At 46.1% G+C, this 23,364-nt stretch overlaps 1 protein-coding gene across 1 annotated transcript in view; it reads left to right on the plus strand.

Annotated features, from left to right (window-relative positions):
* Letm1 (leucine zipper and EF-hand containing transmembrane protein 1) overlaps positions 1–23,364 on the plus strand; it is a 34,921-nt gene that overhangs the window by 10,454 nt on the left and 1,103 nt on the right. The window contains exons 3-13 of the mRNA XM_005366067.3: positions 5,210–5,660; positions 7,211–7,354; positions 8,134–8,271; positions 8,848–9,051; positions 12,282–12,401; positions 14,624–14,755; positions 15,177–15,317; positions 15,897–16,031; positions 19,658–19,792; positions 21,426–21,613; positions 22,875–23,013. Coding sequence (XP_005366124.1) covers positions 5,210–5,660; positions 7,211–7,354; positions 8,134–8,271; positions 8,848–9,051; positions 12,282–12,401; positions 14,624–14,755; positions 15,177–15,317; positions 15,897–16,031; positions 19,658–19,792; positions 21,426–21,613; positions 22,875–23,013 — 1,927 coding nt within the window. The remainder of the gene's footprint in view (positions 1–5,209; positions 5,661–7,210; positions 7,355–8,133; positions 8,272–8,847; positions 9,052–12,281; positions 12,402–14,623; positions 14,756–15,176; positions 15,318–15,896; positions 16,032–19,657; positions 19,793–21,425; positions 21,614–22,874; positions 23,014–23,364) is intronic.

A 23,364-nucleotide genomic window follows, 5' to 3' on the forward strand; every position in this document is an offset into this window, starting at 1 on the left:
ATCTGTAAAGAGGTCTGGCGCCCTCTTCTGGCCTTCAGGCATACAGACAGAATATTGTATACATAATAAATAAATAAATAAATATTAAAAAAAAAAGAATCTGTGTGCATGTAAATGTAAGTGTAAGCACATGTATGTGGTGCTAGTATGTGCATCTGGAAGCCACAGGTTAACATGGAGTATCTTTCTTAGTCATTCTCCACCTTATTTTTTGAAACAGGATTTCTCAGTGAATCTAGAATTACTGATTTTGCTAGGCTGGCTGGCAATAGTGATCTGCCTATCTACCTCTGATGTACTGGTATTATAGGTGCACACCACTGTACACAGCTTTTGGACTGGAGATCCAAATTCATGTTTTCATGCTTCACCGCAAGTACTTTACCAGCTGAGTCACCTCTCTAGCCTATGTAAGAAATCTTGACTCCTGGAGCTGGAGAGATGGCTCATTGGTTAAGAGCGCTTGATCTATTTGTGAGAGCCTGGGACCCATTCCCACATAGCCAACTGTAACTTTATATCATAGGATCCGCATCCTCCTTTGTCTTCCATAGCTACCTGACATGCACGTGATGCATAAACATACATGTAGCCAAACAATCACCCATAAAAATAAATAAATAAATCTTAAAAAGATTGCTGAACTTAATACATAGAACTCTCAGAAATTTTTATTTAATTTTGTAATTTTTTTCTTTGCTTTCTAAAAAGTAAGAAATTCATGAGTTCTGGAGGTGACCTGCTAGGTGCACATTGGTATTGGTTTACTGTGTTTTGTTTTTCTGAGACAGATCTCTCATTTGTAGTCCTGGCTGTCTTAGCCACTATGTTGACCAGGCTGGCCACAAATTCAGAGAGCTCCTCCAGCCTCTCCCTCCTGAGTGCTAGGATTAAAGGAGTGCACCACCATCCCTGGCTGGATAGCTCGATATATTTACATTTGTATACATACAGCATATCTATATATGTGAATGTGTGTGTGCTGATACGTATGTGGAAGTCAGAGAACAACTTTTGGGAGTTGGTTCTTCCACCTTAGGTCTCCAGGCTTACCTACTGAGCCTTCTTGCCAGCTCCCAGTATTTGTTTTTCAGCAAGTACCTGTGTGTGTATGTGTGTGTGTGTTTACACATACATGGTATAATACAGGTGTGGAGGTCAGATGACCACTTGGTGGATGGTGATTGGCTCTTAAGGATGTGGTTCTTAAGGATGAACTTAGGTCATCAGGGAGGGTGGCAAGTGCCTGTATCTGCTGAACCTTCTAGCCAGCTCCTACACCACATTTAGTGCTCATAGTGGCAAAATTTGCTTTTGGAAATTGAATCATGCTGATGGATATCTCTGCAGAGCATAATCCCAGGGCATAATGACGCTGCAATCCAAGCTCTCAGAATCGCATGTCTTAGGCTGGGACTAGGTACTAAGTATTCTACTATACTTTTTTTCCCCCCTGTATCATCTAGTTCCTAAACCAGGAAGCAGGTGTGGTCTAATGTGGTATATCCACAGGCCTCTAAGTGGAGAGTTGTCTGCACTTCTGGAATCATCTCTTGATTTTGGAGGCTATTGCTCTGCTGTTCTTTCTTTCTGCTGAGGATGACTTGGTTCCTGACATCACTTCCCTGAAGAACAGAGTGACTTATTGTGGCTGATGTCCTTCCTGACAAGGCCTCTCCTTTGGCTACTGGCTTGCTTCATGCCTTTCTAGGAGCAGCCTGTGGTTGGAGGCTCTGGGGTGCATCAAGGGAGTTGTCCTCTTGGGAGTGGCCTACAGGCATACTTTTGACATTTGTGTGATGTTGATGAAAGTTATAAACACTGACAGCGGGGGGGGGGGGGGTATCTGTCGTCCGCATCTGTGTATGTGTGACTTATGTCAGTCTGTGTCCCATTCCTGTTCCTGCCTTCCAAATAGCTCAGAATATGTAGCTCGTGTGCTAAGGCTCAGACACTTCTCTTTTGTAGTGCTACTTAGTCTTTCTGCTCCTTACTTGAAGCCTGGACATTCAGGCTGGACAGAACATAGCCTCAGGACACTTAAGTAAGTGATCACCCTTGCTAAGATTCCTGGCTTCATTATGGAGGTAGGTGGGTGCAGTGGGGGGCGTATTGGCTACTTGTTTGTTTGTTTGGGGTATGCATGTAAGGTGAACCTGTGCTATGGTATGCATGTGGAGATCAGAAAACAAACTTTGGAAGTCAGTTCTTTCCTACCATGTGGATCCCAGAGATTGAAATAAGATCGTGAGATTTGATGGCTAGCACCTTTACCCACTGAGCCATCTTGCCAGCTCCAGTGTATTTCTTGTTGAAATACTGTGTTTGATTGGTGCTATTTCAGTTCATTTGGTAGGTTATTTTTCAGAAGAGGAAAGGCAAAAACAAGGTGGTGGAAGCTAGGCCTATAATCTAGCCCTTTGGTTAGCGCCAGTGAGCACCAGCAGCACCAAGATGAGTTCTGTATTGGTGGAAAATTTAAGAATGTTATATAATTTGGGCTGGGTTGTAGCTCAGTAGTCAGCACTTGGTCTAACATGTGGGAGGCCCTGGTCTTATTCTTAGCACTGCCAACAACAACCAAAAAAAAAGTGATTTTTCCACTGCTTAAAAATGGCAAAACATTATGTGTAAGTTGTTACTAACAATGGTTAGTAACTTCTCTGATAGGCCAGTGATAATGGCTCAGTGGGTAAAGGTCTCTGACACCAAGCCTAAGTTTGATCCCCATGATCCACATGGTGGAAGGGAAGAATGGACTCCTACAAATTGTCCTCTGACCTATGAGGCTCTTATACCCAGTCTTCCCCCAACAACAACAACAACAAACTCTCTGATGAGTTTAAGAAGAGCAAGATCTTGACCCAGCCCTTAGCCAGAACACTGTGCTGCCTGCTTCATCTTTGTATGTGTGTCTTTATCTTGACCCATTGGCTGCCCTTGCACCTGCAGGCATCAAGCCTTCTGTGGAAGCCACACCCTTCCTCAGTGAGGATGGGAGATTGATATTTTAAAAGCCTGATGATGCACTTGTTTCAAGTGCAGAACTGTCTTTCTCTGTACTTGAAGGGGAAAGGGGAGGCCAAGGTAAGGAGGTAGATGGAAGGGCCTGCCGTCTCTTTGTTGGTAAGCTGAGTGGTACTCTGAATCTGGCTGTGCTGTCTTGTTCCTTGTAGCCTCACCCTGAGTGATGTAACACTATGGTTCAGGACAGAGTGGATTCAAGGGCTTCTTCATAGCTCCAAGGAAAGCTAGAGGTGTGGAACTGGGTGTGGCTTGGGAAGAGATTGACAGTACTTTACCAGAGTCCTAAGGAGATAGATAAAGCGGGGGTGGGGGGCTGCCATACATGCTCACATACACACTGTCACTGTTTTCACTGGTCCACGGATGTCCATACCACTCTTCTCTGATATCACTGCTTGCTGTCAAATTATTGTAGGCTGTGACAGAGGACATATTTGGAGTTTGGAGAATGCCCAGTGATCGCACCAGAGCTGAGCCTAGCAGCTAGAGCCTTGGAGCCCATTGAGTCTCATGCCCTGATTCTGTGTGGGCTGATCGTGCTCTGTCCCAGCTATCACTGTACGTTACGCACTGTGAGCCAAGGCCATGTGCACCACTAGTGTACCTATGAAGCATTGTGGCTCTGGAGTCATACCTTGCTTCCCATTGCTTTGACAGGGCAGTCACTGTTAGCTCTGTTCCTGCTAAGTGTATTTTAACATGAGATTACAAAGGAAGCTCCTGAAGCACAGAGAGGTCAAGTTATGAGGTCATTGCAATTGCAGCAAGTGGACCAGCATTTGTGTGTGTGTAAGTGTGTGTGTGTGTGTGTGTGTGTGGTGTGTGTGTGTATAGTACTGTTACTTGAGACAGGGTCTTATATGTAGTACTGACTAACAAATACTGACTATCTTACTCTGTAGCTCACGGTGGCCTCAAACTCAGAGATCTGGATTCTACTTCTTCCCAAGTACTGGGATTAAAGACATGTACCACTGCTGCCCAGCTACACAGGCTTTTTTAAACTTCTATTTTAATTCATTAGGTGTAGGGGCTGGAGTTCATGCTATGGCACCAGGATAGAAGTCAGGACAATTTAATTGCAGGAGTTGCTCTTTCATTACCAGTGTGGGTCCCAGGGATCTAAGTCAAGTCATCAGGCTTGGCAGCAGGCAGCTTTATCCCCTGAGCCATTTCATCAGCCCAGAGCTGCAGATGTTGAGCTCCGACGTCTGCTTCAGTGGGTTACGGTCCCCCACGACAGGCCTCTGGAGTGATTTTAGAGTTGGTGGCCACCTAGAGGTTGGTTTGTAAATGACTGGCGGGGAGAGGTTTCTAATGTACTGTTTAAACCTGACCAAGCTCAGCTGTTTCATGAGCAGATGGCAATCTCAGCACTGACTCTGGCTCCAGATGGAGTCAGAAAAGGTCTTGTTGATACAAACCCCGGGCTGCCTGTTAGGCCTGGTCCCCACTGCAGTTGGTCTTTGTGGTCACTTTGTGAATGAGTACTACTGGGTTCCAGGCTGTCCTGTGAGCTTGATCCTGTGTGGACGAAGAAGTCTTAATGTTTTTGGAAACAGCCTCTGGCTGTGGCCCCACCTGTTTTAGGGCTCCTACGGAGCCTTCACTCTGGTGAAGAGGCATAGGCCCTGAGGACACATGTGCCTCTTATCTCTCCATGGCAGGCGTTTGGTAGCTGCATGCGTCAGAGTACACTGAGGGGGAAAGAGGGGACAGAGGTGGGGGAGCATGCTAGAGCCAGGTAAGGGAATGGACCCTGGACTCTCCTTTGGGGTTTTCCCTTTGTTCCAGTGCCTTCTGTCAACCAAGAGTCACCTGTTAAGAGAGAATATCCAAACTGGATGGACTCTTGACTCTGGACCCCATACCCTCAAATTCCAAAGTTATGAATATCACTTCTTACGTCAGGTGCCAGGGACTTCTCCTATGTATGTATGTCTCCCTACTGTTGTGTGTCTTTGAGGACTTATGAGTTAGGCCAGTAAGGCTCACACTCATGTGTGAGGTCTAGCTAGGCCACACACCATCCTAGCCTCAAATTCAAGCCCTTCTAAAGGCTTCCTTCAAAGCAGTGGGATACTTAATTTGATCCACCATGGAGTATGATTTAGTATTTGGTACTGAGTGGTCAGATAGGTAGGATTTCTCATTGCGGTTTTTCTGTTGTTCCCATTTCAAGGAAAATTCTATCTCGCTGCTGTCCTCCAGTCAACCCTGTGTACCTCTGCTTCAAAGGTGAGCCCCGCAGCCGTTGGACTCAGAGGCTTGAGTGCCAGGGCACCATTGCAAGGGCAACATGGACACCTGCCTCTGCAAGATTGGTTGTCACAGGACCTCAGTACCTTCCTGTGCGCAGCTGGCACTCATCACCTCCCCTAGGAGAGGACTCTGTGATAGAGAAGTCCCTTAAGTCCTTAAAGGACAAGAATAAGAAGCTGGAAGAGGGTGGCCCTGTGTACAGCCCGCCAGTTCAAGTGGTAGTAAAGAAGTCCCTTGGGCAGAAGATACTGGATGAGCTGAAGCACTACTACCATGGCTTCCGCCTGCTCTGGATCGACACCAAGATTGCTGCCCGCATGCTGTGGCGCATCCTCAATGGCCACACGCTGACCCGCCGGGAGCGCAGGCAGGTATGGATGGGACACGCCGCCGTGCTCTCCTTTCTACTCAGCTTATTCTACTCCTTTTGATAAAAGTCAGTGAAGGTTTATAAAAAATGAGCCTTTCTCATCCTCCTAGTGAACGGTAATGTGAATACTACACATTCTTTCCTCCCTTGGTGATTTCCTTCAGCCTTGCCCTTGATCTGGGTCTGTTTCTACTTCATAGACATTATGTCCCTCGGGGAAGTCTCTCAGTTATTTCCTTGACTCTGTGAGCCTGGTATGTAATTCCTTCTGTCCTTAAGCTCTGAAAAGGCCCTTCCTGGGGCTGGAGAGATGGCTCAGTCATTAAAGCACTTGCTGCGCTTAACATTATATGGGAGATGCCAGGTGATAGTGGTGCACACCTTTAATCTCAGCACTCGGGAGGCAGAGGCAGGAGGTTCTCTGTGAGTTCGAGGCCAGTCTGGTCTACAAAGTGATTTCCAGGACAGCCAGGGCTACACAGAGAAACCCTGTCTCTGGTGGGGGCGGGGGGGGACGGGGACAAAAAGGACTTTGTGGGAGTTTGAGTTTAAAGATGACAGATTAATCTGGCAGAGGAAATTTCAAGACAAGATCTTTTCACCCAAGCCTGACCATCTGAGTTTAGTTCCCGAAGCATATAAGGGTACAGGGAGAGAAATGGCTGCACCAAGTTGTTCTTTCTCTTCCACGTGTGTACTATGGCACACATTCACCCTCCCACATACATGATAGGTACACACATGTGCTTACACACATATAATGAAATAATTGTTTTTACCCAGGTTTATAGTGGGGATCAGGAGCAAAAGCTGAGTGGAAAGACTTGAAAAACTTACAGTTGGGCCAGAAAAGCCAGTCAAAAGTTGGAGCTAAGGATAGTGCAGTTGTTAAAGAAATTGGAACCATGGGGCTGGAGAGATGACTCAGTAGTTTAGAATGCTTATTGCTCTTGAAGAGGATCTGGGTTCAATCTCAGCACCAGTATGGTGGCTCACAACTGTCTCTAACTCTAGTCACCAAGACTTTAGACACTCTCATTTGACCTCTTTGTATACCAGACATGTATAATGATACATAGACATACATGCAAGCAAAGCATTCGTGCACATAAAAACAACAACAAGAAAAAGAGAGATTGGGACCTTTAAAAACAAGCAAGTACTTTGTGAGAAACATGCCTTTAGGGCATCTAAGGAGTTGGTCAGACTGTGGCCTGTAGTAGGCTCTGCTGTGGAAAAATTTAAACTCATTTGAAGGACTTCACAGGTTCCTCTACTTGCAGGGGTGTTCTGGGATAGCTTTCGTAGATTGCTATCTTATCTAAATGGCCCTCCTTTGGGCCGGTCTCACATTCTGTGCATCTGGTGAGCTGTGGGTTAGCACCCAGTCCTATTTTTCTTAAGGCCATTAGCATGTTTAGACTGTGAGAAAGAGGTGGGTTTCTGGAGGTTATCTGCCAAGAGTCTGAGTCACACTGTGGTGAGTTGTAGTAAAGGTAAGAGAGATGTTCCTGCCCTGCTCTGCCCACCGATGTTTCCACATCTTTGCAGTTTCTCCGGATTTGTGCAGACCTCTTCCGCCTAGTGCCCTTCTTGGTGTTCGTGATCGTGCCCTTCATGGAATTCCTGCTGCCTGTAGTTGTAAAGCTCTTCCCCAACATGCTGCCATCCACATTTGAAACCCAGTCCATCAAGGTGAGGCCACTGGGACTTTGAATGCAGTTTGAAAATTAGTCTAAGGATTAGGGCGACAGCTAAATCGGTAAAGAAATATTTGCATGAAAACACAAGGTCTTGAATTTAAATCCCTAGAAGCATGTAAAAACCAAGCTGGGTAGTACATCTGTAATCCCAGGTCTCCTATCGTGAAATGGAAGGTAGATATAGGATAATTCCTGAAAGATCACGTGTCAGCTAGGGGCAAAACACAAAAAAGAGACCCTGTCTCAAACAAGGTGGTGGTGAGGACCAAGGTATCTCCTGATCTCCACACACAATGTCCGCACTCACAAAAGTCAATGTACATACTCATACGTTAAACATACAAACACACCCAAAAAAAATAAATAACAAATAGAAAGAAAATGAGTCTAAAATTCCTTCAGACCACACATTACATGTGTTGTCTGGTTCTTTTGTGATGCACCAGCTGAGCTAAGTGATTATGTCAGACCAAATGAGGCCCCAAAACCTCACTGTCTGGTCCCTCATGAAACAAATATACCAACGTCTGCTGTGAGGTAGGGTTGAGGCTTCCCACAGACATTTTTTAAAAATGATGAAGTAGAGTTTAAGAATATGTCACACTTAGATTTTATCTCTTGAAGGATATGTGATGTGGGCCACTTGTCTTACAGTAGGCAGCATTCTAAGTAGGCTTCAAGACTACTTCCTACTGTAGAGACAGGTCATGGTGGAATGCAAGAGGGTGCAGGGCATGGCTGGGCTATATAACCTTTAATTTTCTCTCATAGGAGGAAAGGCTGAAGAAAGAGCTTCGGGTAAAGCTAGAGCTAGCCAAGTTTCTCCAGGACACCATAGAGGAAATGGCCCTGAAGAACAAGGCAGCCAAGGGGAATGCCACCAAAGACTTCTCTGCATTTTTCCAGAAGGTGTAGTATTCCCATCTGTCGCACGATGATTCAAATGTCAAGCACTACTAGGCCTTTTCTTCCCTCTTCCTTCCTTTACTTCTCTTTCTTTCTCTCTCTCTCTCTCTTTTCGTTTCTTTTAAATTGTATACTCAGCAGATAAAGCTCTAAGGACAGAGCTTAAGCTAACTGCCTGCTCCCTGTGCTCAGTCCCTCTCAAGGGAGCTGTAGTGTATACAAATGCACCTCTTCCTGCCACTGAGAAACTGGGGTGTGGCATGAGAGCCCAGGGCAGTGCCCACAGCCCTGATGGGAAGAGTACAGCAGAACTGACTGCACACTGGCATTCCCAGTCTCCTGGTGGACAGCAGCCTGGATGGTGATGCACGAGTAGGTGCTGTGTTTCTAGTGCTTCCTGCAGGCTTAGAGTGCCTGAGGTGTGACCACCCCTGGAGAGCTTGGTGACAGGCAGGTGGTCTGGCCCTCTGCAGCTGCTCTCTTGGTTCCTTACTTCCAGCTGGAACCCAAAGCTAACTCTGGGAACAGGAGAATGCATAGTTTGTACTTAGTGATTAATACTTGGGATTACTTCTGCAGATCCGGGAGACAGGAGAAAGACCCAGCAATGAGGAAATCATGCGTTTTTCCAAATTATTTGAGGATGAACTGACCCTGGATAACCTCACGAGGCCTCAGCTGGTGGCACTGTGCAAGCTGTTGGAGCTTCAGTCCATCGGCACCAACAACTTCCTGCGTTTCCAGCTCACCATGCGCCTGAGGTCCATAAAGGCTGATGACAAAGTGAGTGGCAGTGAAAGTCACAGCTGTTGCAGAGTCCTGTTCTGGCCACTGTGAGGCGCCCTCTCATCTCTGTGTTTTGCACAGATTCCCTTTTCTCTCCTCAGGGCTCTGTCTTCTCGCTTTTCTTGTCATTACTGTTCTCACATAGCTCAGGCTGGCCTCGAACTCACTAACTGGCCCAGGCTAGCTTCACATTTGTGGCGATCCTCCTGCCCCAGGCTACTGAGTGCTGGAATTACAAACATAAACCACCACACCTGGTTTGTTTGTTGTTGTTGTTTTGTTTATTTGTTTCTTTTTGCTTGGGAAGAACAGTTCTGGGTATTGAACTCACAGTGCTATGTAAGCACTCTGACTCCTGGGCTGTTCCTTTAACCCTCTTTTCCCTAATTCCTTTAGATTTATTTCTGTATGAATGTTTTAACTGCATGTATCTATGTGTACCATGTGTGTGCCTGGCACCCTCAGAGTTCAGAAAAGGGCATGAGATCCTGAAACTAGAGCAATAGATGGTTGAGAATGACTAACCATATAGGTGACGGGAATTGAACCCTTGCATGATGGAAGAACAGCTAGTACTCTTATCTGTTGAGACTCTCCAGCCTTGCTCTGTTTTCTTTTTCCATTTTTCATACATATGTAGTATTTATGTGGGTATGTATTGCTCATTTGTGGTGTGTGTGCGCGCATGCGCTGGCGTCTGCACAAGTGAGTTCATGTGTATGCGTAAGCCCAAGGATGATGTTGGGATCGTCCTCAATTGTTCTTCCATCTTACTCAGTCAAACCCAAAACTTAACACTATAGCTAGTTTCCTAGCTAGCTTGCTTTAGGCAGTGCCCAGCCTCTGTCTTCCAAGGCTGGGTGTCATGTAACCCAGCCTAGCCACCAACTCACTATGTAACCACGATTAGAATTTAGCCAGGCAGTGGTTGCGCACATGCCTTTAATTCTAGCACTCGGGAGGCAGAGACAGGCAGATCTCTGTGCGTTTGAGGTCAGCCTGTTCTATAGAGCGAGTTTCAAGGCAGACTTCAAAGCTACAAAAACACCCTGTCTCCAAAAACAAAAAGATTAGAATTTAACTCTTTTTTATTTATTATGATTTATTTATTTTTATTTTATGTCCATTGGTGCTTGCCCACATGAATGTCTGTGTGAGTGCGTTGGATCTCCTGGAACTAGAGTTACAGACAGGTATGAGCTGACATGTGGATACTGGGAATTGAACCTTAAAGACAATTTTTTTTTTAACATTTACTTACTTAGTGTGTCTGTTTGTGTGCAAGCATTGGGCATCACACATTATATGTGTGGAGTCAGATATATTTGCGTGATCAAACTCAGGTTATCAAGCTTAATGGGAAGCGCCAGTTTGCTTCCCTGGCCTTCAGTCAACTCTTAATTTTCTTGTTTCCCCCCCTGTAGGGATTATGTCTCACCACACCTAGCCTTAGTACTCTTTCTTTGCTTTTTAATTTTGAACAGACAGTATCTCAGTTATCAAGCTAACCTTGAACTTTGAACCTTCCTGCCTCTGCCTCCCAAATCGTGGAATTACCAGGTCTGACTTGCCTCTCCCTGCCTTCCTAATTTCTCTTCTCTTCCCTCCCCTTCCTTCCTCCCTGTCTCTCTCTTTTTATTTATTTATTTTGAGGCAGTCAAGGGCTCTCTACTTAGCCCTGGCTGTCTTGGAATTTGCTCTGTGCACTAGGCTGGCCTTGAACTCACAGAATTCTGCCTGCCTCTGCCTTTGCCTCTCAAGTGCTGAAATTAAAGGCTTATACGTGCCCTTGTTTTTCTTTTCCAAATATACTAGTTATAGTTCATATCCAATATTGTAGGACTGGGGAGGCTGTGGGTCTTTTGCCTTTGTTGTCCTTCTTGCCTTTTGTCTGTTTGCTATATCATTTTTTTCTGAACTACAGGCACTGACTGGATTAACAGAGAGTCTTTCAGGAAGGACGCACTCAGTGAGCAAGCCCAGGGCGCCTTGGGCTGGGAAAGTGTCAGGGAGCTAGCAAGGAGAGAGCTAGCAAGGAGCTGACTTTTATCCTCAGCAGGCAGTAACAGTTACCTCCTCTCTGTCAAGGTGTCATTAGAGGCAAGTGGAGACCCATGGTTTCCCCTCCACCCCTCACTGTCAAGTGGAGACCCGTGGTTCCCCTCTACCCCTCACTGTCATGTGGAGTCAGGACTTGGACACCTGTCCACAGTCACGAGACCAGGTCCTGTGGTGTCAGTGGGAGCTTGGTGGGAGGCAGTAATGAGGGACTTCTGCCCTGGCAGCCAGGGTATCTGCAGAAGTGGAGAAGGGGGTGTTTACCTTAGAGAGTCAGCTGGTGCAATGGGAGCCCATGCCCTCACTTGTTCTAAAGTTGCCCCTTAACTGTAATGAGTATTTCTCTGTCCAGCCAGCTAGCTCCCAAATCGTAACACAGAGACTTCATATTAATTATGAAAGCTCGGACTATAGTTTAGACTTGTTCCTAACTAACTGGCTCTTATTATTTAAATTAACCCATGTATTTAAGTCTATATTCCACCACATGGCAATACCTCTCTTCCATCTTGTACCTCCTGTTTCCCTCCATGTCTCCTGTCTTGTCTTGTGCACCTAGAATCCTCCTCTCTTCCTTTTTCTCCCTGGAAATTCCACCTATACTTCCTGCCTAGCTATTGGCCCTTCAGCCTTTTATTACATCAATCACAGCAATATATCTTCACATTGTGTAATAATATCCCACAATACTTAACTTGTGGGTGGGACCAGGTAGCAGTGTGGAGAGACACCTATGTCACTTGTAGCAACAGAGTCACATGGAACCTTGCTGCAGAGTAGGGATAGAGAGCTTTCCTTTTTAGACCAGGCTGGCCTCGAACTCAGAGATCCACCTGCCTCTGCCTCCCAATTAGAATTAAAGGTGTGCACCACCACTACCCCACCTTTTTTTAACTTTTAAAATTGTATGTGTATTAGTGTTTTGCCTACATGTGCATCATCTAAGTGCCTGGTTCTAATGGAGGTCAGAAGAGGACATCAGGTTACCTGGAACTATAGTTAGAGATGGCTGTGAGCCAGCATGCGGCTACTGGGAACCACATCCAGGTCCTCTGCAAGAGCAACACATGCTTTTAACTGATGAGCCATTTCTCCAACCTCAGTTGTGTTAACATCAATGTCTTAGATCCAGATGATCTTGAAAAGCAATACTTGGCTTTCTTTTCCAGTTGATTTCTGAGGAAGGAGTGAACAGTCTGAATGTCAAGGAATTGCAGGCAGCATGTCGAGCACGAGGCATGCGAGCACTTGGCGTCACAGAAGACCGTCTGAAGGACCAACTGAATCAGGTATGTGACCATCACATCCATACTATCAGCTACGCTAAGCCTGGACTTCTCCAAGTGGGTGCTTGATATGTGGCACTGCACCCTACCTGAGTGTGAGGGTCCTAAGGCAATAGTTCCTGTACAGGTTTGTGGCAGTGAGTGACATTTATAGCCCTTTGTCTTTGGAGAGATGAGTCTGGTCTTCCTCCTAACTCAACTTCACACCTGTCCCTCTTGCCACTTTCCATGTACTCTCACATGTGACCAAGGATGAGTGAACGCCTACTTTCCCACTAAACACATTTCTGCAACCCTTTTTTTGTTGGTTTTTGGTTTGGTTTGGTTTTCTTTGGTTTGGTTGGTTTTTCAAGACAGGGTTTCTCTGTAACAACCCTAGCTGTCCTGGAACTAGATCTGTAGATCAGGCTGACCTTGAACACACAGAGACCCACCTGCCTCTGCCTCAGGAATGCTGGGATTAAGGGTGCATGCCACCACTGCCTGGCCATTGCAATCCTTTCTAATTCGTCTTCCAAGGGCTTCTTCATCACTTAGGTTTCCAGCACAGACCTAAAGGCTGTGCACCTTGGTGAACTGTGAAATCCAAGGTCATGGTCATTTGACCTCTGCCTTTCTTCTTCTGCTGCTCTCCTTTTTCACTTAATCTTACCCCTTCTTCTTTTTTTTTTAAAGATTATTTATTTTATTTTTATGTGTATGAGTATTTTGCTTACATGTCTATATATGTACCACATGCATGCCTGGTGACCTTTGGCTGTTAAGAGAAGGTGTTGGATGCCCTGGAACTAGAGTTACAGACAGTTGTAAGCATCCATGTAAGTGCTGGGAATGGATCTGTGAGTTTGAGGCTAGCCTGCTCTACAGAGTGAGTTCCAGGGCAGCCACCCTACACAGGGAAACTCTGTCTTAGGAGTTGGGGGAGGGGGATGATGTCTCTATCTGCTAAGCCATCTTGTCAGCCTTCAGTTTGCTTTTAGCATAGTGTTGTGGGTTTAACTAGAGGCTACACATATGCTAGGCAAACTCTTTGCCACTGAGCTACAGCCCCTGTCCTCTAAATTTTGTTGTTGTTGTTGTTGTTGTTGTGTGAAACCAGTTCTTACTGTGTAGCCCTCAGTGTCCTAGAACTTGCTATGTGGACTGTGCTGGCCTTAGACTTAGAGATCTGCCTGCCCCTGCCTCCTGAGTGCTGGGATTAATGATGTAATGAATTCATCACCACATCCAGCCTGCCCTTCAAATTTTAAAAAAGAAAGAAAGGACAATTTTTCTAGACAAGATCTCCTACTATATGACCCAGTCTGACTGAATTTCTAGGTATCCTTCTGCTTTCTAAATTTTTTTTATTTACATCTAAACACATGGACCAGTAAGATAGCTCTGTGAGTAAATGTGCTTGCCCCCAAGTTTGACAAGCTGAGTTTGATTCCCAGGATCCTTGTACAAGAGGAGAAAGACTCCCAAAAGTCATTCTCTAACTTCTATTCATGCGCCTCTGTGGCACGTGCTGCCACCCCCTCCCAAATAAACAAATGTAAAATAAATGAATAAAAGTTGCTATAGTAATGGGTACAAGTAATATATATGTATGGTACCCTAGGCCTTTTTTTTTTAAGTGTTGGGTTGTATAGCCCAGGCTGTCATAGAACATGTGCGTGTGATCCTCTACCTCAGCTAGTGCAGGGATTACAGATATCCACCACCATCCCTGGGCCAGTGTACCAGCCTGTTTTCAAGCACAGAGCATAATGGCCATTCTTGAAGTACCTGGAGCTGATGGTCAGTTGTTCGGTTTACTAAGGTGTGTGTGTGTTTGTGTGTGAGTGTGTACGTTAATCTTTATGTGAATGGGTGTTGCATGTATGATTGTGCATCTTGTGTGTGCAGGTCCCATGGAAGTCAGAAAGGGGTGTCAGATCCCCTGGAACTCGAGGTACCAACAGTTGTGAGCTGCCATGTGAATGCTAGGAACCGAACCCAGGCCCTTTGCAGGAGTAGCTAGTGCTGTCTCCAGTCCCGGAAAGATATTTTGGAAATATATTTTGGAAATGTGTTTTAGTGACTTAATGAACCTATTTGCTCAATCATGTTTGCTGTGGCACCTAGACTCTGTGTCCCTCAACTAAGTCAAAGCCACAGAAGGGAACTCTGGGATGCAGGAGAGGCACTGGGGCTGTGGGTCAGCAAGGACAGCACTGCTAGCGCATGTTCTTTGATTCCAGTGGCTCGACCTGCACCTCCATCATGAGATCCCCACATCATTGCTCATACTGTCCCGGGCCATGTACCTCCCAGACACCCTCTCACCTGCTGACCAGCTCAAGTCCACCTTGCAGACCCTTCCAGAAATTGTGGTATGTATTGTCGGAAGATTCTCTTGACTCGTTATCTCTGTGGGCTTGGTACCCTCGCCTCCACAGCTGTGGGACCCTCTCTACCTTGGGCTTACTGTCCTCTTCACAGCTCCCTGGTTCGTCTCCCTGCTCAGCCCCCATGTGGCTCGGTCTCAAGCACAGCAGTGCTATGGTGACAAATCTGAATTGATGTATTTGAGATTTGCTCTGAAACTTAAACAGTTCTCTGATGGATGGGGAACCCTACTTACCCTTGGGATCCTGGAAGCACCTCTGAACACTTAGGAGACAAAATCCCACTAGTGTATTCTGTTTTGTATGACGCCTAGGTGGTAACATTGCTCAGCTCAGGTAAAGGTATTTTAGGTCTGGCACCTCAGGCTCACTGGCAGTTACCTTCTCCTTCCACTTTCCCTCTAAGGCAAAGGAGGCTCAAGTGAAAGCGGCAGAGGTGGAGGGCGAGCAGGTAGACAACAAGGCGAAGCTGGAGGCCACACTGCAGGAAGAGGCTGCCATCCAGCAGGAGCACCTGGAAGAACTGCAGAGGGCTGCCGAGGCGGTGGTAAGCAGTCTGCTGTGATTGACTGTCTAGGACCAAGGCTGTCCCATTCCAAGTTTTCTAGAGCCTGCCTTATGGCCACGCATGTGACTCTCAGTCCTATCCTGTCTTTGCCTGCAGGGGTCAGAGTGGTACAGGAGTGCTTGACTGTGGAGCTATAGCTCTCAGGGTAATAGAAGACACAATTGGCATAGGAGGGGCTGGCTTAGCACCCAAACAGGTGTCACCAAGGGACCCACCTTCTCAGGGTTGTTTTCCTAAGAGTGGCTGACTCCCTATAACTGTGCTCATCCGTTGGCCCTATGGTCTCAAAAGCTGCAGGAAGCTGTGACTGAAGCTTGGAATTGCCTAGGTTATTCACGTCCATCCGTTCACCTGGACTAGCCCCAGAGACAGGCAGCATGTTCTGACTGAGTCTGTTGAGGAGGCTCAGGTGGCCTGCTCATCCTGGGGCAGGGAACTACCACGGCTTGGTGATCTGTGGGTCTTCTTCGTCATTTAGTAGATTATGCCAAGTGTACCTGTCAGGAGTATATGCTGAGTGTGGACCAAGGTGACACTGTGCTACTGCTTACATTTCAGAAGGACACCCAGCCAGAAGTAGTAGAAGCCACCATTCCTGGGAGGCCAGGGGCCGAGCTTCAGCCAGAGGTGCCTGTTGTGAGTGTGTCCTCAGAGACACTGAAGGATACAGCACCTGTGCTAGAGGGATTGAAGGTGAGCTGTACATGACCAGGGGAGGAGCAGGGCTGGACTGTGGGTTCCTTAGCTCCTAAAGAGGTCTTGCTGGACAAGGCATTTTCTTACCCTCCAGTCAGTCCACATTTCAGACCCTCTCAGAGATCATGGTATGTGCTGTTGGGAAACCCCATTGACTCACTCATTTCTTGGGTGGGGGGGGCTCACCTCCACAACCATGGAGCCCCTTCAGGGACGCTTTTACTCCCTGGAGAGATGAAGTAGTGGCAAGGAGGCAGAGACCAGCCTTAGGGCTATGAGAAGCTTAGAGCCTTTGACACTGAGATGAGGCTGCCAGGCTCCTCATGGGTTTCTAGGCCCCTGTCCTTCTGTTGGGCAGTGGGAAGGGAAATAAAGGCTGAGCCCTCAAAGCAGAGCTTCCTGTTCAGAGGCCCACCCTGGTGTCATTTGCCGGGTGATCTATTGGGTGTGAGGCTCCTTGAGAAACTTCTGTCAATTTGTTATCAATAAATTGGACAGAACATGAATATCTTCTGGGTCCTTCTGTCCTCAGATGCCAGGGGACCCTAATGAAGGAGCAGATATTCAGTGTGGTGGGCAGGTGAAGACTCCTAAGTGGATAGAAGACAATTTGGTGGCTGAATGAGAGAGAAGGAGGAGGAGACTGACTAGGTGAAAGCTGTGTGTTCAGGAAGTCTCCACTGGGGGTCCTGGAGGATGGCAAAAGCCCTTTGCGTCTTGAAGGGAATGGAGGATCAGGATCACATTCAGGGCTTAGAGGAGGGGGTAAAACTTGTTCTTGATGAAAGCAGGAAGTGTGGAGAGCTGAGGCCAGCAGCTGCCTCTAACAAACAATAGCCTTTGCAAGAAGGGAGTTTTTTTTTTTGTTGTTGTTGTTGTTTTTTTTTTTTTGGTTTTTCGAGACAGGGTTTCTCTGTGGTTTTGGAGCCTGTCCTGGAACTAGCTCTTGTAGACCAGGCTGGTCTCGAACTCACAGAGATCCGCCTGCCTCTGCCTCCCGAGTGCTGGGATTAAAGGTGTGCGCCACCACCGCCCGGCAAGAAGGGAGTTTGACAAAGTTTACGACCCCAGTCCAGCCCCTGGAGTTTGGAGAGGAGGGTGTGGGTGAGCCCAGCAGAGCCTAAGGGGCTCCTTTGAAGACTGGCCTAGAGAGAGCAGGTTGCTGCATGGCCCCTGAGACCCTGGAGATCCCAGAATAGACACGTGGTGTGATCAAGGCCAGAAGGTCATGGCAGTGGCAGAAATCCCAAAAATCTGAACTCGGGGTGGTTCCCAGACAATCCTGCAGAAGCAGCAGGCTGTAGAGGCAGAGACAGGATGATCCCTTGTTGTTTTGGTTGTTTTCTACTCTTTGATTCCTTTCGGGGGGCTGCCACCCAGCTCCCAAATAAATCACACATGGAGGCTTATTCTTTCTAAGAATATCTGGCCTTACCTTGGCTTATTTCTACCCAGCTTTCTTTAACTTAAATTACCCCATGTATCTTTTGTCTCTGGGCTTTTATCTTTCTCTGTTTCTGTATACATTTCTTTACTTCTTTCTCCATGGCTTGCTCTGTGGCTGGATGGCTGGCCCCTGTTGCTCCTTGTTCTTGTTTTTCCAGATTTCTTCTATTTGTGCTCTCTACCTCCCAGCCCCACCTGTCTGCTCTCCTCACTATTGGCTGTTCAGCTCTTTATTAGACCAATCAGGTGTTTCAGACAGGCAAAGAATCACAGCTGAACAGAGTTAAACAAATGCAACATAAAAGAATACAACACATCTTTACATCATTAAACAAAAAAGAAGGTGGAGGATGGAGAGATGGCTCAGTAGTTACATTCCCAGCACCCACACCTGGAGACTCACAACCACCTGTAACTCTAGCTCTAAGGACCTGATACCTCTTGTCTTCTTGGGTACCTACACTCCTGTGCACATTCCCACAGATACACATACAATTAAAAAGTTAACTTTTTTCTAAAGAATTCTCAGATGTAGCATGACTTCATTCACAGTACTCAGGTGACGGAGACACACACACATAAATAATGTCTATATATATATTATAATAAATAAATAGTAAAGAAACTTCTCACAACTTAATAAATAAGAAGATAAATATTTTTTTGAAATTGTCATTATTGGGGGCTAGAGAGATGGTTCAGCAGCTAAGAGCACTGGCTGTTCTTCCAGAGGTCCTGAGTTCAATTCCCAGCAACCACATGGTGACTTACAGAGGGAATCTGGTACCCTCTTCTGGCATACAAGTGTATATGCAGATAGAGCGCAGTATACATAAAATAAAGAAATCTTAGAGAGAGAGAGAAAGAGAGAAAGAAAGAAATTGTCAGTATTGAGCCAGATGGTGCAGGAAGAACAGCCAGTGCTCTTAGCTGCAGAGCCATCTCTCCAGCCCCCAGTAATGACTGGCTACTTAAGAGACTAACAAAGGAGATTCATAAGTTCAAGGACAGCTTGGGCAATTTAGTGAAAGCCTTTTCCAAATAAAAAGTAAAATAGCAGTGGTTAGAGAAATGTCTTGGAGTTTAAGAACACTGGCTGTTCTTCCATAAGACCCAGGTTTGATTCTCAGCACTCACGTGGCAGCCACAACTGTCTGTGACTCCAGTCCCAGGGCATCTAATGCCCTTTTCTAGTCCCTTCAGGAACAAGGCAGACATGCGGTAACAGACAAACATGTACACAAAACACACCCATACACACACAAAAAAAAAACCAAACACTTTTTAAAAAATATAAAATAAGGGACTAGGAAGATGGCTCAGTGATTAAGAGCACTGGCTGTTCTTCCAGAGGTTCTGAGTTCAATTCCCAGCAACCACATGGTGACTCACAACCATAGTGGGATCTGATTCCCTTTTCTGGCCTTCAGGAATACATGCAGGCAGAACATTGTATACATAATAAGTAAATAAATCTTTTTTTTAAAAATGTAAAATAGGGCTGAGAACATGATTCAATAAAGTACTTGCATAGCATGCTTGGGTCCTAGGTTCTGTGCCCAATACTGCAAAACAGAAAAAAAATTGACCTTCCATCTAGTGTTGGAGAGGGTGTGGGGGACCTAGATCACTTTGGAAACTATGGTTTGCTAAAGCCTCAAATCTATTCTCTGTGATCAGCTGACCTAGTCCTGGGCATTGCCCCACCAGTGGCTATACACAGACATTGATAGCAACTGTCATTGTAATCACTGAAGGCCAATAGGAAGGAGAAAGATATGCTTTGATGTTGCAGTCCAGATTAGAAAATCTTTACCATTAGATGCCAAAGTAGGTGAGCTGGTCAAGAGGCAGACCTAATAATTCCCCTCCTATAAAGTTCTAGAAAACAAAGCCTGTCCTGTAGAGCAGGAGGCAAGTCAGTCTTGCCTGGGGATGGAATCCTGGGGAATAGAAAGGAACATTTGGGGATAACCAGTGTGCTCATTCTGCTGGCTATGGGATGAGTGTGTTGGGGTACAATGCACCAAGAAGATGGAGAGAGATGAGCTCCAACTCACTTGAGGCTGTCCTTAAGTGCTTGCCTATGTGACATGAACAGAAAGACTTTCAACATTTAGGGACAGAAGCCATTGTTCCCTTGACTTAGGTTTATCTTCTTATTCATTTCTTTCTAGGGAGAAGAAATAACCAAGGAGGAAATTGACATCCTCAGTGACGCCTGTTCTAAGCTAAAGGAACAGAAGAAGTCCCTGACCAAGGAGAAGGAGGAGCTGGAGCTGCTCAAAGAGGATGTCCAGGACTACAGTGAGGTGGGTGGGCATATGGTGCGGGGATGCGGACCTTGTCCGTAGGCCTTCATCAGGTGCAGAGCGTGGGTAGAATGCAGCTTTATCAGACCCCAAAGCATCGAGTAACACTCCTGTCATGTACATAACAAGGTGCCCAGAGACAATGTGGAGAGAAAAGTCAAATGGAAAATAAATTTTGACCAAGGATACAGTTGACAGAGCACAAGGCCTAGCATGTATAAGCCCCAGCTTAGAGTCCAGGCACCACAGTAATTCTAATCGGGCCACTTTGTAGGTAAATGATATCCTTGCTGGTGCTAAGTAGATAGCGATAGGTATCTGAATCCCGGTGTCACATAAACAGCCTGGTCACTTGATACATGAATTCTTACTTTCATTCATAACCCTTCAAGAGACTTTTTTCTTTTCTTATCTATTGGTTGTCCCTCCCTTCCTCCTTCCCTTTCTTCTTTCCTCCCTCCTTTTCTTTCTCTCATAGTGCTGGGATCGATCCCAGGGCCTTGTGCATGCTAGACAAGTGTTGTTCCGCTAACTACATCCTCAGCCCAAACAGACACTGTTTTCTTTTTATTTATTTATTTAAGTTTTTGTGTGTGTGTGTGTGGGCGGGGAGGGTTGGTTTTTGAAGACAGGGTTTCTCATTAGCTATAAAGCCAGTCCTGAACAAACTCTGTAGACCAGGCTGACCTCGAACTCACAGAGATCCATCTGCCTCTGCCTGCTGAGTACTGGGATTAAAGGCATCACCACTGCCTGACTTTTTTTTAACTTCTTTATTGAATCTTTGGGGGTTTCACATCATGCACCCAATTCTGTTCACCTCCCAGTCTTCCCACATCCCCTCTCATCCCTGTTGCATCCCAGCACTCGGGAGGCAGAGGAAGGTGGATCTCTGTGAGTTCGAGGCCAGCCTGGTCTACAGAGTGAGTTCCAGGACAGCCAGGGCTGTTTGACAGAGAAACTGTTTCTTGAAAGACCAAACCAAACAAGCAAACAAAAAACAGACATTATTTTCTAATCTGAGGTAGCAGTGTTATTATCCCCACTCTGTTGGGCAAGTAATGATTTGGAGATTGCTAAAAATGAGTTTGCTGTTTCTCATCTTCCCTGTGGTAGCCCCCCGGTCTGTGTGACTTCTCCATCAGAAGGCACATTTTCACCAGACAGACAAGACAGTGCTCTTTCCCCTTGGCTCTTCACCCTGCTTCTGTCCCTGTCATCTTTGCCCCTTGTAAAGATAGAAGGTGCTTAGAACTCCTTGAGCCTTTGGATGTTCATTCTCTAGTAACTACAAAGGAACTTGATATTCAGAATAGGTTTTTTTTCCCTCTAAAAAAAATATTTTTTTTGAGCTTACAAAAATAATCGTGGGCACGGTAGGCTAAACCAAAAAATTAGTAAGAACAAATTGCATGATGGACATAAGATCATCCAATTTTTCTGAGGCTGAATTGAATTCTTTTATTTAGTTTTTTGTTTTGTTGTGCTAGGGATCAAACAGGATCTTGTGCATAGTAGGAAGCATTGTACCACTGAGCCACATCCCAGCACAAATTAATGATTTGATTTTTTTTTCAAGTTCAAATTAATATAAAGCCCTCCCTCTCTTTTGATACAAACTTTTTAAAATTAGGACTTACAGGAGATCAAAAAGGAACTTTCAAAGACCGGTGATGAAAAATATATAGAAGAATCCACAGCTAGCAAGAGGCTGACAAAGCGAGTCCAGCAGATGATCGGGCAGATCGATGGCCTGATTGCACAGCTAGAGACCAGTCAACAGAATGGCAAACTGGGCCCCCAGGAGAGTTCTCCAACAGGGTAAGTGAGCCATGGACCTGTTCTAGCCTGGCTGCAGCTGACAGGTGCTTTTGCTGGGATCTAATTCCAGAGCATATCTTTGGCCTCTGCCTGCCCCACCTATTGCTCAGGAGCAGCCAGGACCCCAAGAAGTGTTTGCTCTTATTTTTCTTTCCTTCACAACTCAGTTTCTATATCCCAGAGCTTGTTTTACTTAGGTAGCTCAGATCTGTCTCTTCCCTGCCTGTGTCCCCTGACCTGTCATTTCTCCCCTTCCATGGTGTCATCCCCTTGAGCTTAAGTTGACTCCACGTTCTTCAAACTGCCAGGCTTTCTCCCGCTTCTTCCCTATAACCCTGGTATTATGACACTGTTGTGGACAGTCTGCTTGCTTAAGCAGCCACCAGGAGACAGTGGCACACTCCCTGCTTTTGTAGCCCAGCTATGAGTAGGCTTGCCACAGTCCTGACCATAAACTCTACAGGGAGGGCAGGTGCTTGCAGCTGGACTCTGCTTCTGCTCCAGGCCCTGTACCTAGGAACCCTTGTTACCTCCGGATGAGGATGTTTTCTCTCTTATATTGTCTGTTGGCTCCCTGGCAGACATAGCCTAGGGACCTGTGGTGCTCTCCATTGTGGGGTGGGTGCCCATGGAAGCCAAAAGAAGGTATCAGATCCCCTAGAGCTGGAATTATAGACAACTATGAGCCACCCAACATGGGTTCTAGGAACTGAACTCAGGTCTTCTGCAAGAGCAACAAGTACTCTTAATCACTAAGCCATCACTAATCACTCTCCAGCCTTAGATTTTTTTTCAGTTTTATGTGTGTGTATAAGTGGTATGTGTGAGTGTGGTATTTGTATATGTGCTATCTGTGCAAGTGTATGTGTACTGGTATACATGCTTATGTGCACATGGAGGCTGTCAGCCTGCAAACCCATGATCTTGCCTCTACCCCCACCCAATAGAACTAGGGCTTTAGACAAATATGTGACTACTCTCAGCTTTTACATGGGTTCTGAGGATTTGAACTCAGGTCCTCATGCAGTAAGAGCACTGATAGCTGCTAAACAATCTTCCCAGCATCCAAGGATGTTTTCTATCAGTCTCCATGCTGGCATTGCATCCTAAAGGGAAAGAGCCTGAGGATCTCATGTGGGAGGAGTCATGCTGACATTTCCAGTTCATGCATGGCCGCAGGATCAGAGCCTATGGGAAGAGCTATGGGTAAGGCATGAGGCCGAGCACCTGGCCAATATCACATGCAGACTACACTCCCCAGGGAGAGTGTCATCAGTGTCAGTGAGCTCATCACCGCCATGAAGCAAATCAAGCACATTCCAGAACACAAGCTGATCAGTTTGGCTTCAGCCCTGGATGAAAATAAGGACGGCAACATCAACATCGATGACCTTGTTAAGGTGGGTTTCAGTAAGGCCTGAGCCAGCAGCTAGCCTGACTCCTTTTCTGATTTAGGGCCTAGGGTTTTGGGGAGGAGCTGCTTTTTCAGAGCCTTAAGACTCTCAGAAGGGAACTAGAGAGATGGCTCAGTGGTTAATTACACTGGCTGCTCTTACAGAGAAGCAGGGTTCAATTCCCAGCATCCACATGACTGATTACAACTGTCTGTATCTCCAGCTCCAGAGAGATACTGGCAAACACCAATGTACATACAATAACTTAAAAAAAAAAAAAAGACTGTATTAGGAGGTTGGGTCTGCAGGCCCAGGTGTCTCAGGCCTTTGCTCTCCATTGAAATCACACTGGAATTA

Source organism: Microtus ochrogaster, unplaced genomic scaffold, assembly GCF_000317375.1.
Source record: "Microtus ochrogaster isolate Prairie Vole_2 unplaced genomic scaffold, MicOch1.0 UNK6, whole genome shotgun sequence".
Taxonomy (NCBI): Eukaryota; Metazoa; Chordata; class Mammalia; order Rodentia; family Cricetidae; genus Microtus; species Microtus ochrogaster.